The sequence below is a fragment of the Cydia amplana genome, chromosome 22, assembly GCF_948474715.1.
Source record: "Cydia amplana chromosome 22, ilCydAmpl1.1, whole genome shotgun sequence".
NCBI classification, from domain to species: Eukaryota; Metazoa; Arthropoda; class Insecta; order Lepidoptera; family Tortricidae; genus Cydia; species Cydia amplana.
Genome location: NC_086090.1, coordinates 4,261,406 through 4,275,791, shown reverse-complemented (window position 1 = coordinate 4,275,791; position 14,386 = coordinate 4,261,406). Strand labels below are relative to the sequence as shown.

General features: G+C 42.9%; 1 protein-coding gene across 1 annotated transcript in view; it reads left to right on the top strand.

Annotated features, from left to right (window-relative positions):
• The window catches only part of LOC134658367 (mucin-2), a 116,331-nt gene that overhangs the window by 94,547 nt on the left and 7,398 nt on the right, over nt 1–14,386 (top strand). The window contains exon 2 of the mRNA XM_063514003.1: nt 13,838–13,903. Within this exon, the coding sequence (XP_063370073.1) occupies nt 13,838–13,903 (66 nt within the window). The remainder of the gene's footprint in view (nt 1–13,837; nt 13,904–14,386) is intronic.

The window sequence follows — 14,386 nt, the reverse complement described above, 5'->3', positions numbered from 1 at the left end:
CGCCAGCCAGTCGCCAACATACCGGACCCCCAGTGGAACACTAACCACTGGTGGCTACTGGCTGAGGCGCGGCCTCCATCAGGATAAGTTTCCGGGCCGGTCTGCGCAGCATGCCCCCTCTGGTGTGGACGTCTGCCACGCGGACCGCTCCGTCGGGTCCTAGGTAGACCTTTGCTACCCTTCCTAGTGGCCACAAACCACGAGGAAGGGTAGGATCGGCGATTAGCACCACGTCACCCTCACTAAGGTTCAGCGAGTTGTTGTTGGGTCCCCTTGTACGTAGCATCGGTAGGTACTCCCGTAGCCATCGTGCCCAAAACTGATCTGCTAAGCGCAGGGTTCTCCGCCAGTCACATCGTCGGGATAGGTCTGCGTCTGTCAGCGACGTGGTCCATGGAACGACTGATGAGGAGCCGAGGATAAAATGGAATGGCGTTAGCGCCTCTGGTGCATCTGGGGAAGACGGAACGTAAGTAAGTGGCCTGGAATTCACTATCGATTCAGCCTCGAGTAGGAGTGTTGTCAAGACCTCTTCCTTCAGTGGTTGATTTGTTAGGCAAGATCTGAGGGCTGCTTTCACTGTCCGCACAAGTCGCTCCCATGCGCCGCCCATGAACGGGGATGCCGGTGGAATGAAGCGCCAGTCGATTTTGTGATTGGTGGCGTATTCTACGACCGAGTTGTCATGTAGGGAGCGCAGTTCGCGGGAAGAGCCAACGAAGTTAGTCCCGTTGTCGGAAAATATGGTGGTGGGCGATCCTCGGCGAGCAATGAAACGTCTGAGGCTCATTATAGCGCTGTCTGCAGTGAGTGAATTCACGACTTCGAGGTGAAGCGCTCTGGTTGTGAGGCACGTATATAAGGCGATATATCGTTTCTCGCTCCGTCGATATAACGTCACCAGGATCGGGCCGAAATAATCAAGGCCTACGTGAGTGAAAGGTCTTTTGTGGTGATCAAGACGTTCTGGTGGTAAGTTGCCGATTTGAGGTTGGATAGGTTTCGTGTTCCATCTCTTGCACTTCAAGCAAGCGCTTGCTACGCTACGGATGGTTCCTCTGGCTCTTAAGATCGAATATCTTTGCCGAAGTTCATTTAGGACGAGCTCATTAAACTGATGTGCGGCTTTGATATGTTCGTGGAGGATCAAGAGTCGTGAAATGTAGTGGCGGCCGTCGAGAATCATGGGTGATTTCATCTCGTCGTTCACTCCCGGTGCGGAACTTATGCGCGTGTTTTGTCGCATTAGGCCTTCTCCATCAAGTGTAGGCGCCAATTTATTAATTCGACTATTCTTGGGCACTGGCTTCGAAGATCGTAAATTCGTTAATTCTTCAGGGAAACTCTCTGCTTGAGCTTGACGGACAAACATCTTCTCCGCTTCTATCATGTCTGACGCGTGAAGCTGGTGGGGAGACGTGGTGTTGTCAATGTAGAGTTTGGAATTTTGATCTATTGGTCGAGACAGTTTAAGCCGGAAAAGGCGTGCGCCCTGGAGAAGACGGGCTGTGGCACGTAGTAAACGTAGCCAGGAACTAAAACGCGTTGGGTCAGGTAACGAATTCGAGAGTGGGGTGTCGAGGAGCAGAACCATCAGATTAGATTTTAACTCAGGGTCTGATGAGATCTCTCCCTCGTCAGTGACGCGCTCGGTCGGCCAAGTGCAAGACTGTTCAACAAGGAACTGTGGGCCGGTGAACCACCGATGAGTTGCGGAAAAGTCAATTCTTTTTGGTTTTGTCGCATCGTCAGCGACGTTGAGAGAGGTAGGGATCCACCTCCAATCGGATGGATTGGTGGTTTCCAATATCTCTCCCAACCTGTGTGCCACGAAAGGTTTAAACGCGCGAGCGTCACTCCGGATCCACTTTAGAACAGTAGTTGAGTCCGTCCAGAAAATGGTTGCGGAGGGCTCAAAACGGTGAGCTTGCAAAATTGTTTGCGCAAAACGCGACGCGATGAGTGCGGCTTGTAGTTCTAATCTTGGGATGGAAACCGGTTTCAAAGGACAGACTCGGGCCTTACTACCGATGAGGGCTGCCGATACAGAGTCATCGCTGTAAGTGAAACGCCAATAGGCGACGCAGGCGTAGGCTTGTTCGCCACCGTCGGCGATTACGTGCAGCTGGACGTCCGACACGTCTGACCTGACCATGTACCAGCGAGGGATTTTTATATTGGCCGCAACCTGCAACTGTGCGAACCAGTCTTTAGATTCGCTTACGTACATTTCAGGTAAGTCCGTGTCCCAGCCAACGCCTGCGCGCCATAATCTTTGGATCAAAATGCGACCCCAGATGACGACCGGCATTAATAACCCAAGAGGGTCATAAACTTTCATGACGTTCGATAAAAGAATGCGTTTTGTCAAAGTGCTGGTTGGTATCTGGGGTACGGCGCGAAACCCTAGGAAATCTTGGCGTGGGTTCCATTTAACACCCAAGACGCCGACGTCACTACTAGGAGGCAGGTAAACATCAGAAGTTGCGTCGCTACGAAGTTCCTTCGGGACAAGAGAGAGTGCCTCTGGATGATTAGACGTCCACGCTCGCATCTCGAAACCACAATTCTTGTGCACAGTGACAACGTCGACGGCTAGTTGAGCTGCGTCAGCAACGTTTGTGTGGCTCCCAAGGTAGTCGTCCATATAGTGGTCGTCAATAATTGCTTTGCAGGCGGCGGCATAGTCGACTTCGTGCCTCTTCGCGTTTTTGTTTTTGATATAGAGGGCGATGAAAGGACTCGAAACTGCGCCAAAAATCATTGAAGACATGCGGTATTCCTTGAGGTCGCCGTTCTTGTCACGCCAGAGAAAACGTTGAGCATCCCTATCCCTTGCGGTAATCTTAATCTGGGGGAACATCTCCCTGATATCGCCATTCAAGGCTACCGCACCTTCTCTAAAACGGAACAGGATGTCGAGTAGGGGAGACAATAGGTCAGGACCTTGCAGAAGCAGACTATTGAGGCTTACGCCTTTTGTTGTGGCAGCCGCGTCATGGACTGCTCTCAGCTTCTTCTTCTGAGGATGATATACGCCAAAGATAGGCAGGTACCAGCGAATGGAGCCATCTGGGTTGACACAAGAGGCATTTGGTGCGGGTCGATGGTGGTAAGTCTTCGAATCACACTCTTCGGCATAGCCCTTACTGATTATGTCGTTTATAAATTGTTGAAAAGCTGCTGCAAACGCTGGGTCCTTTGACATCTGTCGTTCGAGGGCCTTGAAGCGTGAGAGTGCCTGTGGGTAGCTATCTGGTATGATTTTCGGTAGCCCCTCCTTCCAAGGCAGGCCAACTTCAAAATGGCCATCGTCAAGTTGATGAGCGGATGATTCCATGATGTCTACGGCCCGTTGATCCTCGCTGTTCTGACGTGGGGCCTTTTTTGTGATGCCCAAGGCGTCGATGTCGTATTGGCATTTTATAAGTGTATCCAAATCTTCCGTGACGTGATGGATAAATTCAAAAGGCTTCGACGACAAAGAGTGTGCGCCATGGAGTACCCAGCCTAATAAGGTTTTGGAGGCAACAGGGTCGTTCTTTTTTCCGCACCGCACTTCGCGACTTATGGATATATACCAATCAGGCGCGCCGATTAGGACGGTGGGATAAGTACCGTCATGTGCAAGTTCGTTTGCTACACCTGACAGATGATCGTAATCCGTGATATTAATCGTGTCTGGATATCGTGCGCGAAGCCCTAGGGGTTCCACGGCTCGCGCGTGTTCGATTAGGTAGCGATCGGGTCGGTTGCGACCGCGTATATAAAAGTCAACATAACTTACGTCAAGTTCCGCTTTCATATTACAAACACCTTCAATGTGAAGACGCTCCGAGCAGGTTGGCTTCGCGCCGATGCGTTTTGCCACTTCGGCGTCAATGAGAGATGACACGCTGCCGTCATCTAGCATCGCTGTTGTCTCGAACGCGCCGTCAGGACCCTCGACTATGACCGGAACCACTTTCAGCAAGCCGCGGGGACGTGGGCGTGAAGTCGATGGGGAGGATCCTGTTGCATTAATTGAACAATCAGTAGTATTCGCAATTTTGTCGGAAGGTTCGATTTCAGTATTTATGTTGACAGGACATTTAGGGTTGACAGAGGAAGTTTGAAGACAGATGCTCTGACCGCTTGGAGCTGCGCCGAGATTGGCGTCGGATGTCCCTGTGCCGTGGAGGAGCGCGTTATGACGTCTAGAGCATCCGTCGACACCGCAACGTTTCGCGCGGCAATTGTTCCACGTGTGTGGGTTCGACTTGAGACAACGGTAACACACTTTAGTTTCTCGGACCCAGCGCCATCTGTCGTCAAATGTTAGCTTTAAAAAACTCTTACATGTTTTTATCTTATGAGATCCTTGTTTACAATATGCGCAATGCTCAGATGTATTCCCGCTAGATACCGTAGCATGTATTGTTTCCTTTTTTAACGGGAATTTCGGAACATTAGTGCGCGGTACATTAGAATGCATTGGTGGCGTCGGCGCCTTAATTGTACTGTCAGCAACAAAATTATATTTTAATTGTTTGTCAGCCTCGGCTAAGAGAAATTGTGACAACAATTCAAGTTTTGTTAGACTTTGTTGCTCTGGCGCGTGAGCCGATGCGTAGTCTGTAAAGCGAGATCTAGTGTGCTCACTCATTTTTACCAAAATGCACCGAAGGAGCTCTGGAGACGACAAGTACTCATTTTGTTTGAGTAATGTGAGCGTTGTAATAAAATTTCGCAATTTATTTGCTAGACCATTTAAGTCTTGAGGAGAACTTAGCTGTGGAGTGTTGCGGAGGTCGGCGATCTCGCGGGCGACCAGAAGCTCCGGACGGGCGTACGTCTGCTCCAGGGCCTTCACGATGTCGTCGGGCGAACCGCAGGTCCACATGAGCGACGCGACGGACTGGTACGCTTGACCGCGGACTGCGTGGTTCAAACGGTCTAAGTTCTCTGCAGCTGAAAAATTGGATTTTGTTCTTTCATAACTACTTTTAAAAGCCATCCATTGTGAAATCTCGCCCGAGAACGTAACTAGCTCGGGCTTCTTTGGCCTGTGTGAAAGTGCGTTTATCGCTTGGGAAAGTTTTGTAATGGGGTCCGAGGAGGAATGTTCAGATGAAACTGGTAGTCGTGGTGCCACTGTGTCGTAGTTATAAGTTAAGGCGGCTTGGGTAGGTTTCAAAAGAGTTGCTTGTTTGATATTTGGCACGTTGAAGTATACCGAGTTGGCGGTGGCGGCCGGCTGAAAATGAAGTCCTGGAGCGTCGCTCGAGGTGACAACCGGTGCCTCACCAGGCATATTTCCATGTGTTGCTGTAGTCATGTTAGCATTCTGTTCAGATACCCAAGTTGTAGTGCGCCTTTCGGCATCTCGATCAGAAAAATACGAACTATGAGATTTGGCTGACTTATCTGAAGCTTCCAGAGCGGCGATTCTTGCTTGCAGCTCTATCTGTTCCGCCTCGAACTCGAGATTTGCGAGCTTGCGCTCGCGATCTTCTTGTTGACGAGCAAGTTCGCGCTCGCGCTCCACTTGACGCTGCATGAGGTCCGCTTCAAAAGCTAGCTTCTGCGCGCGGACGGTCGCTGAAGAGCGCGTTGACTGTGTGCGCACGGTATGTGATTGCTTACTGTGAACACTAGAAGCGCTTTCAGTTGGTGCCTTGACATCGCCTTGTGCGAGCGTAAGTGAGCTAGTTCGAGCATTTGGGCGTTCGGCAGCGGGCTTAGGTTGTGCCACGCTGGTTGCAATGTCGCCTGTTGTTTGTATGTTCGAACTACCAGGCAATGCCGAAGCACATTCGTTATTCGTGGCTAAATCCGGCCGGGCGCCGCGCGGTGAACGATCACGACGTTCGCGCTGCATCCGGTCGGATTCCGTAGCCGTCGGGTCTGCCTTTGTCTTACTACGTGTTTCCACCATGGTGAAAAATGTACGTAAATAATGTAAACAATGTTTTACAATGAAATGAAAATTTACAATGACTTACGTGAAAAAATTTGACAGCTGAATTACGATGGAAATGGTAAAACTACGGCGAGAATGGACCAAAATGATAGCTAATGGGGTGGACTGTATTATGAGATGATGAGATGATGGAAGCACGTTATATAATAAATTATTTTAATTAATAAATAAAGCACAAAGATGTTGATATTATCACGGTGACAGGCAGACTAACCTGACAATTATAAATCAAAAGGTTTTACAAATAATATATGTTCGAAGGAGGTCGCGCGCCAGCCAGTCGCCAACAGGCATGTTTACGTTTTTCGGTCAGCGCGGGCGAGTATTAGCATGCGAGCGTTTGCTCATAACCGGCGGCGACACGTACCCTGCTCGCATCGCCATTCTAACTTGTTATGTGATCGGACCAATCGATCAGACAATCTTGCAACAAATAGAAAGCCTATCTTTGTAATAAATAACTAGTATAAATACCGGTTCCGATTTGCACAATACTACGTATTTTGTAACGAATACTAGGTGTCGGTCACGAAGTCATTTTGACAGATTAACACGTTGTACCTAATAGGATTAATTAACGTTTAACCGACTTCATAGGACAAGTTCATATTTTTTTGTTCGTGTCGTGTGTTTTGCAAGTAGGTACTTATATCCCTTCAAAAATGTATTTCGCTAACTTTTGAAACAAATCAAAGGAGTTTGACCAAAAATCGCATATTTTAAGTTATGTACGGAGTTCGGTGTACGGACATCTAAAATTATCAGCTTAGAACAGGGGTCACCAATTGGTTTCTTCACCAATAAAATTGGGGTCCGGTTCTTAAAATAAAATGACCATCGCGGTCCGTTTCTCTTTGAGTTTATTAAATAAGCAAAAAAATAAAATAGGTCGGCGGTCTGGATGCGGACAAGGGTCCGCCATTTGGTGACCCCTGGCTTAGAATATATACAGTATATGGAATTCACTGTATATCGGGGTTTCGTACCTTTACAGCTAAATATTACTTAGGCCATTAATGGATATACATCCGATTTCGGCTAATTTTTCATACAATGCACCATAAAAATATTAAAAATACTTCAGTATCCGTCAAGATACATTTAAATAGTGATGTACAAATGTCCAATTACGAAAATACTAGTAACTTTGTTAGTCTATTAGCAATGGCGGAATACCGGCTTAGTGAACCATAAAACTCATAACCCATACTTACTGATTGCGCTTGCGCATTCTCTCTTAAGTAAAGCTGGTTGCACAGTGGATATCCTGCGCTATATAGCTCTGACCGGGCTATAGTCTGGCAAACACGACTTGTCAGTCAGTAAGACCCAGGAAAACTATACTCATCCTTTTCTTTTGGGTACTAGCGTAAGACAAAGACAGTATGATGATCTGTGTCTATGTTTGAAATGAGACAAACTATTATACATATCAATTACTCTGAAAATATAGGTAGGTAGGTACCTACTTCTGTTTAAAATTTTGCATGTTAGACTATAATAAATTATACGTTTTATAAATTATGCGGGGTGACGATATAAAATTGAAAATAAATGAAAATTAGACATGTTTCCGTGATTTTTTACTATCGAGCCAAGTTCAACCTTCTAAGGTTTTGGTTGGAGTCTGCCCTTGCAAATATAGTCTACTTACCAAATAATAAAAAAAACTATATAATAACTTTACAATTTTGTGTTATCGTCTTAAAGAAAACGAATGGACCATATACTTCTCTATTACTTGGGACTTTGCCAAATATCTAAGCCAATCCGAGTTTTACTTAGGTATTCGATATGTTTCCAATATGATACTGATCTGTCAGTGTCAAAAGTGACGTTTTTGGTTGAAGAAACGTCACTTTTGACAAATTGACGCTAATATTTCAGTATTATGTTGAAAACAGATCGAATAACTAAAACTCGAATTGGCCTGTTAATATCTTCGCCAAGCCCACAGCACCAGCCTTAAAACGCATAAGATTGCAAGTGCATTGACTCTGGGGTCCCACTGACATAGTTACCGTCTCTCTCGCACTCCGGCTCGACGCGAATCGCTGTCTCGCTCTGGCGCGTAGCTTTTTACACGACACTTTTCCCGCCTTATATGTGGAGGACTAGTTTTGCAATAGGGTTAGGAATTGAGTTAAAATTCCGTTGGGAAATAAACCAGTCTTTAAAAAATGTTAAATTAATGGTTAGCGCCTTATATCCAATTAAAAAACATGCAGATTTTGCCAAAAACGGTTAATGAAAGGAAGGTCAGGTACCTACCTACATTTAAAATGTCAACAATTTTTCAAAAGATATACCTAATATAAACGTGCAAAAATGTTGCTTAAATCTACGTAAATACACAATAAATAAATGTCTACGGAATGCACAAGTTGTATAACCAGAACAAACTTATGAATGATCTTTCTACAAAACGGTTAGACTTTTTGCCGACCGTTGTCGAAATACGAGATTACAACCCGACGAAAGTTTTCTAAAAAAAAAGAAGATCTTACTTTCGTCGAGCGACAATGTAAAAGTGAAATTCAAAAAGTAAAAAGCGAACCTATCAGAGAACCGCGTATTTACCCGATAAGTATCTATAAAATACTCGCGTATCTCCCATCTTCCCATACGGAACGCAAGTCATCCGATTTCAAATTTGGAACAAACAAATCTTAAACATTCATTAACCCCATTCGATTATCGTTCTTGAGGCATTGTATTACAGTTGGAAGTGTTAAAACTCCTGTAATTTCTTAATAGGTGTGAATGTTATTCAGGTTATTGAAAGGAGAGCGTGCGAAATAATTACAGTTTTGACAGTAGCGTTGCCGGTGCGAAGCGAATTTCGTTTTTATCTTTGTTGATTCAAAGGCTATGTTTGTTTGGATTGGTCGGTAGTTTTAATTATGTAGGCCCTAATTATTGTCTCTGTAATTGCTCGGAAGTGGTGCGCGACGTTACTAGGCTTTGTTACGTTTTCTAGGCTGGCTCGCTCCATCGCAGGCCACGTCTTCGCCTCGGCTAGTCTGTGGCCATGGGTAAGCCCATTTATAATATATATAAAAAAAAATTCAAGTAAAGAACCTGAAAACCCCATTCTAATTAAGGTCTTGGTTATCATTAGTTATAGTTAATTATAAGTATAGATTTCTGTCCCTACATGCTCGTATTTTTATCCTATGAGTGTGTACAAAATACCCTTTTTATAAATTATTAGTTCGCTCTCTTATAGTTTCTACATATTGAGACAAGAAAGAACAAGAACGACGTACGTAAAATGCAACTTTCTTTCACCTAGAAGCCGTGACGCCGAAATATTCTAAAAATCCTTAATGAACACACCCAACTCGTCATCCATACTAAACTCGACCTGTATACCTAGTCCTAGTAAAAAAGTAGCGCACACCTTAAACGCACGTGCCATGTCAGTAGTCCATCCGATGTCCACTTCTCTACTCCATGTATTGTATACGACGTCTGTGTGTACAAATAAGCTGGCGCTTACGACGTTTTGTCGCATGCGTACGCGCGTGCGCTTCCGTCGTAACGTAACTGTGCCGGTGAAAATGTTCCTGTTGCGTTTCGCATATGGGCGTAGTGGCCTACTGTTCCGTGGAATAGTGACCAGAAGATACATTGAATATTAACAGTTCCGTATAGATAGCGCCCAACGTGCAGCCCAAACCGTTGAATTAGGATTTGTGTTTGAGAAAGTTTCTTCAAATGTTGTAGAGACGCGCTAAACAAATTCAATACCTTGTGAGGTGAAAAAGGGTTTGAATACTTTTTAATGACTCCCACGAGGTCGAACGATACTTATTGCCAGTTGCATCATCCGCACTTGACAGACTGATCAACGTCACCTGGTGCGCCGCGGCGGTTTACTGTGAATCTTTCCATACAATAAAATTTAGCGAACTCTTTAAAGCCGGGTTCACATTTGTCTGTCGTGTTGTGATGCTCTCTGTCGTGATGGAATACCGTTCACATCTATATGACGTGTTATGACGCATTTTTTATCAGTTCCGTCTTGGCTCTCATTCAATCAGCAGCTCCTCGTCAATACTTGATGCGGCTCTGACGCGTCACAACACAACACTGGCGCGTGCACACTAGTCTGATGCGCTGTGTCGTGTCGCTGCACCGCCCCCCGCACCTCACCCGTCCTGACGCGGACCGGGATCGCTTGTGATGCGACACAACACAAGCCGTCACAACACACGGCATCAGAGAAATGTGAACGCAACCATATTAAATGTATGAAACCGATACCGTTCTGAGTTCTGATGCATCACAACACAACACGACAGACATATGTGAATTCACCCGGCTTAACGATGACAAACAGTTTGGTGCAACCGATCTTTAATGTACCTACGTTCTACGAGTCTTCGTTATTAGGTACTTAAATATTTCGAAAAAATAGTTTTAATAACAATGAATCTAAACGATGAGAATTTCAGACTGAAATGAGGACAAACTGTGAAGTATTTCAGTAACAGTTTTTTAACTGTATTTATACAGAAAGATATTATCTACAAAATTCCTTGCATAACCTCGGAAACGCGAGATTTGCAGTTACGTGCTAACCGTTCCGAACTGTGTCTACACTTAGATAACACCAGGTAATCGTGTGAAAAAAGATGCCCATCTCTTTTTGAGAAAAGGATGTAACTGAGGAGCAAACAATAATCGTAAGAAACCTTTTGATATTGCAGACGATAGTGTTTTGTTTCGAGAGTGCGTGATATTCTCAGAGGGTTTGGTAAGGTTTGAAATTGGGCAATAGTGTCATGTTTCTTATTACCTATACGATGTGAAGTTGGAATGGTAGAAGGTAGTGAAATGTGGAGGGGCATGGGACATTCTACAGAAATCAAAACACAGCTCTGCCGGTTAATAAAGTGTCATTCTATGGAACTTTGCTAACTATGTAATGTAAACAAAAGTCACTACTAAATTCATATTTTTGACGTGATAACGTCTTATAAATCGATGAATATCGATAGCATGCACGAAAAGTGTCACGTTGTGGACAGATCTCCATGGTAACGTTGTGGACAGATCTCCATGAGAACGTATAAAAGTATGCAATTTTTCATCAATGTTTTCTTATGACGTTATCACGCAAAATTATCGTCCGTAAACCGACTTTACAGACAAACATATTTTTTTGACAATTTCAATATGGCGGGTTGTTAACATAATTAGCAAGTTCCATAGAATGACACTTTAGACCTTTTTCTTTGCAGATATCAGAATTTGATATAAATCAAATGGCTGACGAATGGACAGTTACCTACCTGCCAACCATTTTACACTTAGCTATAACCAATATAACCATTTTATACTTACCCGATTCCAGTAACTTAATCGAGCCACTTATGTCCGTATATTGATTTGCGTCAATTGATCTGATTAGCGACCTCGAATATACTTTCAAAACGCTATAAACGAAACGAATTAACGTTCAATAATCTTCGTGCAGTTAGTGCGTTTATACAGTTGCCATCATACATATACTTATCGGAGCGGCCAAGGTGCTCACAAATATCTGAACACGCCTCTATTGTCAAGGCGCTAGAGTGCGTGTTCATGTTTTTTGAGCACCTCGGCCGCTCTGATAAATCTGATGGCGTTTGTACTGGGATCTGCAACTGGGTTAATACGGTTACGCAACTGATTGTTGAACATTGGACCAGTTTGGTCACCTTGTGTCAGTTAAAGGGGATGGTAGCAAAATCTTTGTTTTTTACTGAGTGTTGCAATTAATTCAATGTGCTGTTATCTTAAAACGGGGTCGCACGATCTGTTGCAAAAAGATAAGCCTGTACCTCTACCATCAGTTTGTCACTGACATAAACGCCGTCGAGAACGTAATTTACTTTCTATACATCTCGCTCGTACTCGCATATTAGTGCAAACGAGATGTGTAGAAAGTAAATTACGTTCTCGATAGCGTAAATGTCAGTTTTGACACTGTCAGTGACTCTGTAGACAAGATGACAATCTTTGACAGAAAACGCCTATGGAAACTAAAATAATGTATGTATGGAAATATTCACATGACTTTTTTTTCGGATGGCTTTTGTCGATGTAAGATTGTCATATTATCTTCTCAAATATTAAATCACTCAGAGATTCTTGACATTAGCAACTATACTTCGGAAATCGGAAGTAGCACTGAACCAAGGAGAAGTTTCCAAAGTTGCCAAATATCTATAGGAGAAGTATTCGGAAGACGAAATCCTATACTATGCATACTTATGTGACATGTACACGTAGTAACATGTGGAATAGGGATGAGAGTAGGTATGTAACGATACCGATACCGATACGATATATCGGCCGATATAATCGGCAGGCCGATATATCGGCATCGCCGATTTAAATACTACCGATATCATAACAAAATGTAAACAACCCACAGTAAGGTATTTTATTGGGCAAGAATATTCATCACCTCAATTTTAACTTGATGTGTCAAAACTTACGTAAGTTTTACTACGATATATTACTTACCCAATGTAACAGTGAAGCTGCTATAATCGTGCTATTTTGCTAATAGGAATATATTTTTCATTATTTTTATTTTTCAGTTTTTACACTTCTTAAAATCTAGTGTCTATTAAACATAAGTATGTTTTATGCATATAAAGATATAATTCTTTATTTATTTAATTTATTAACTAACTACCAGGCTATCGATATCGGTATCGGTATCGGTATCGCCGATTATTTACTTTAAATATCGGTATCGGTATCGTATTGGCAAAATCATGTATCGTTACATCCCTAGATGAGAGTGTTGAACTAAATTGATATTGTGATATTTATTAAATAGACGATCACGTTAGAGCGGGCGGTGTCCGGGTCGGAGCTTCCGGCGCTTCATTTTCCATAGAAAGCATCATGTCATTGTCATAGAAAAGTAACCGCCGGAAGCCCCGGCCCGGACACGGCCCGGTCTAACGTGAGTCATCCTTAATAGGCTTAACAGTCTAACGCCTGTTTCTGTGACTCATGAGCCACGAGAGCTTGGTGACACCTAAAGTGGTCACTGGTATACTGGTATAAGACAATGATAGTCATGATTATATACCTAACCTTTCAATCCGTGATATCACGCTGCGAATAGAAATGTCAGATCATCTATCTACATGATGATGACTATTGATGACCTAAAAATCACGGAACTTAACAGCCAAATGATTCTTACATCTTTGTAGTAGTTGCTTGTTTAATCATCCTTACAGATCAGATGCAATGTGAACAATGCAAATGATAGGAAGGCTCTGAATACTAAATTAGTACTAGGTATCTTAAATGGATACTAAAAAAAAGAATAATGATTTTAAGCTCTGTCGTACAGTTATCCAATCATTATGTACATTTAGAATGACTTGAATGAATCTTGACTTGAACTGTTATATTTTTTTTATAGTAGGTACACCATTTAACTCGTAACAGTCGGAACTATTCCCACGAATTAAAAATGACACATGAGAATCGTGTATTGATGGAATAAATCCTATCCGTTTGTCTATCTGGGGACTGAAAAATTCTATTGATTTATTGATCGGTTCTATGGAGGAACCTGGTCTTCAACAGTGAGGACATGATGTCACGATCCTCGGCATTGAGGAACCGACTGAAGAAGAGATTGCATGATTTTTTGTTTGTACACTATAATAACTTTCAATGGGACATGTCTCCTTATGTTCAAGTCTGATTCTTCACCAAAAGACACACGTAGTATAAAACATAACCTTAAACCTAAAAAATTGAGAAATATTGGTCTTCTCGGAATTCATTTGCAAAAATAAGAAAAAAAAATATGGATTGCTTTTTAAATTGAATTGTTGTATTTTGTTACAGATTTTAATAATGAAGAATCAATAGAAGCCACTAGGATTAAAAGGGAAGGCGTCTCAGAAAACAGGGGTGAGTACTTTAATAATTTCTATACGCTCCATGTCTTCTGTAAAAAATACCTTTGCTTCGAAATTTCTGCATTTTGCCGCTAGTCTAACTAGTGTCTTACAATTTGGTCTGATCTTTATCTTAAACTTACCCTTTGCCTTTTTCTCTTCTTAATTTTATATTTTTCGTTTCATTTCTATACTTAACCTATAGTAAAGCATCCGTAGGTAGGTTGCGTGTAAATTTGTTTGATTGAGTTGACGTTGATTATGATTAAGTATAGCAATTTTAGGATTAGTTTCTATTTGATTACTAATATAAGCATCATCAACGTCAATGAATGTATAAATTAGTGCTAACAGTATGAAAGTGTTTGTCTCTCCTTATCTATTAGTAATAGCGTATTTATTCTTCTATTTATATTGCATAATTAATTGTATGTTTTTTTCTTTCTCTTTCAAATCTAATCCGGTCTGGACAACTACGGACTTTTGTAAAATATAA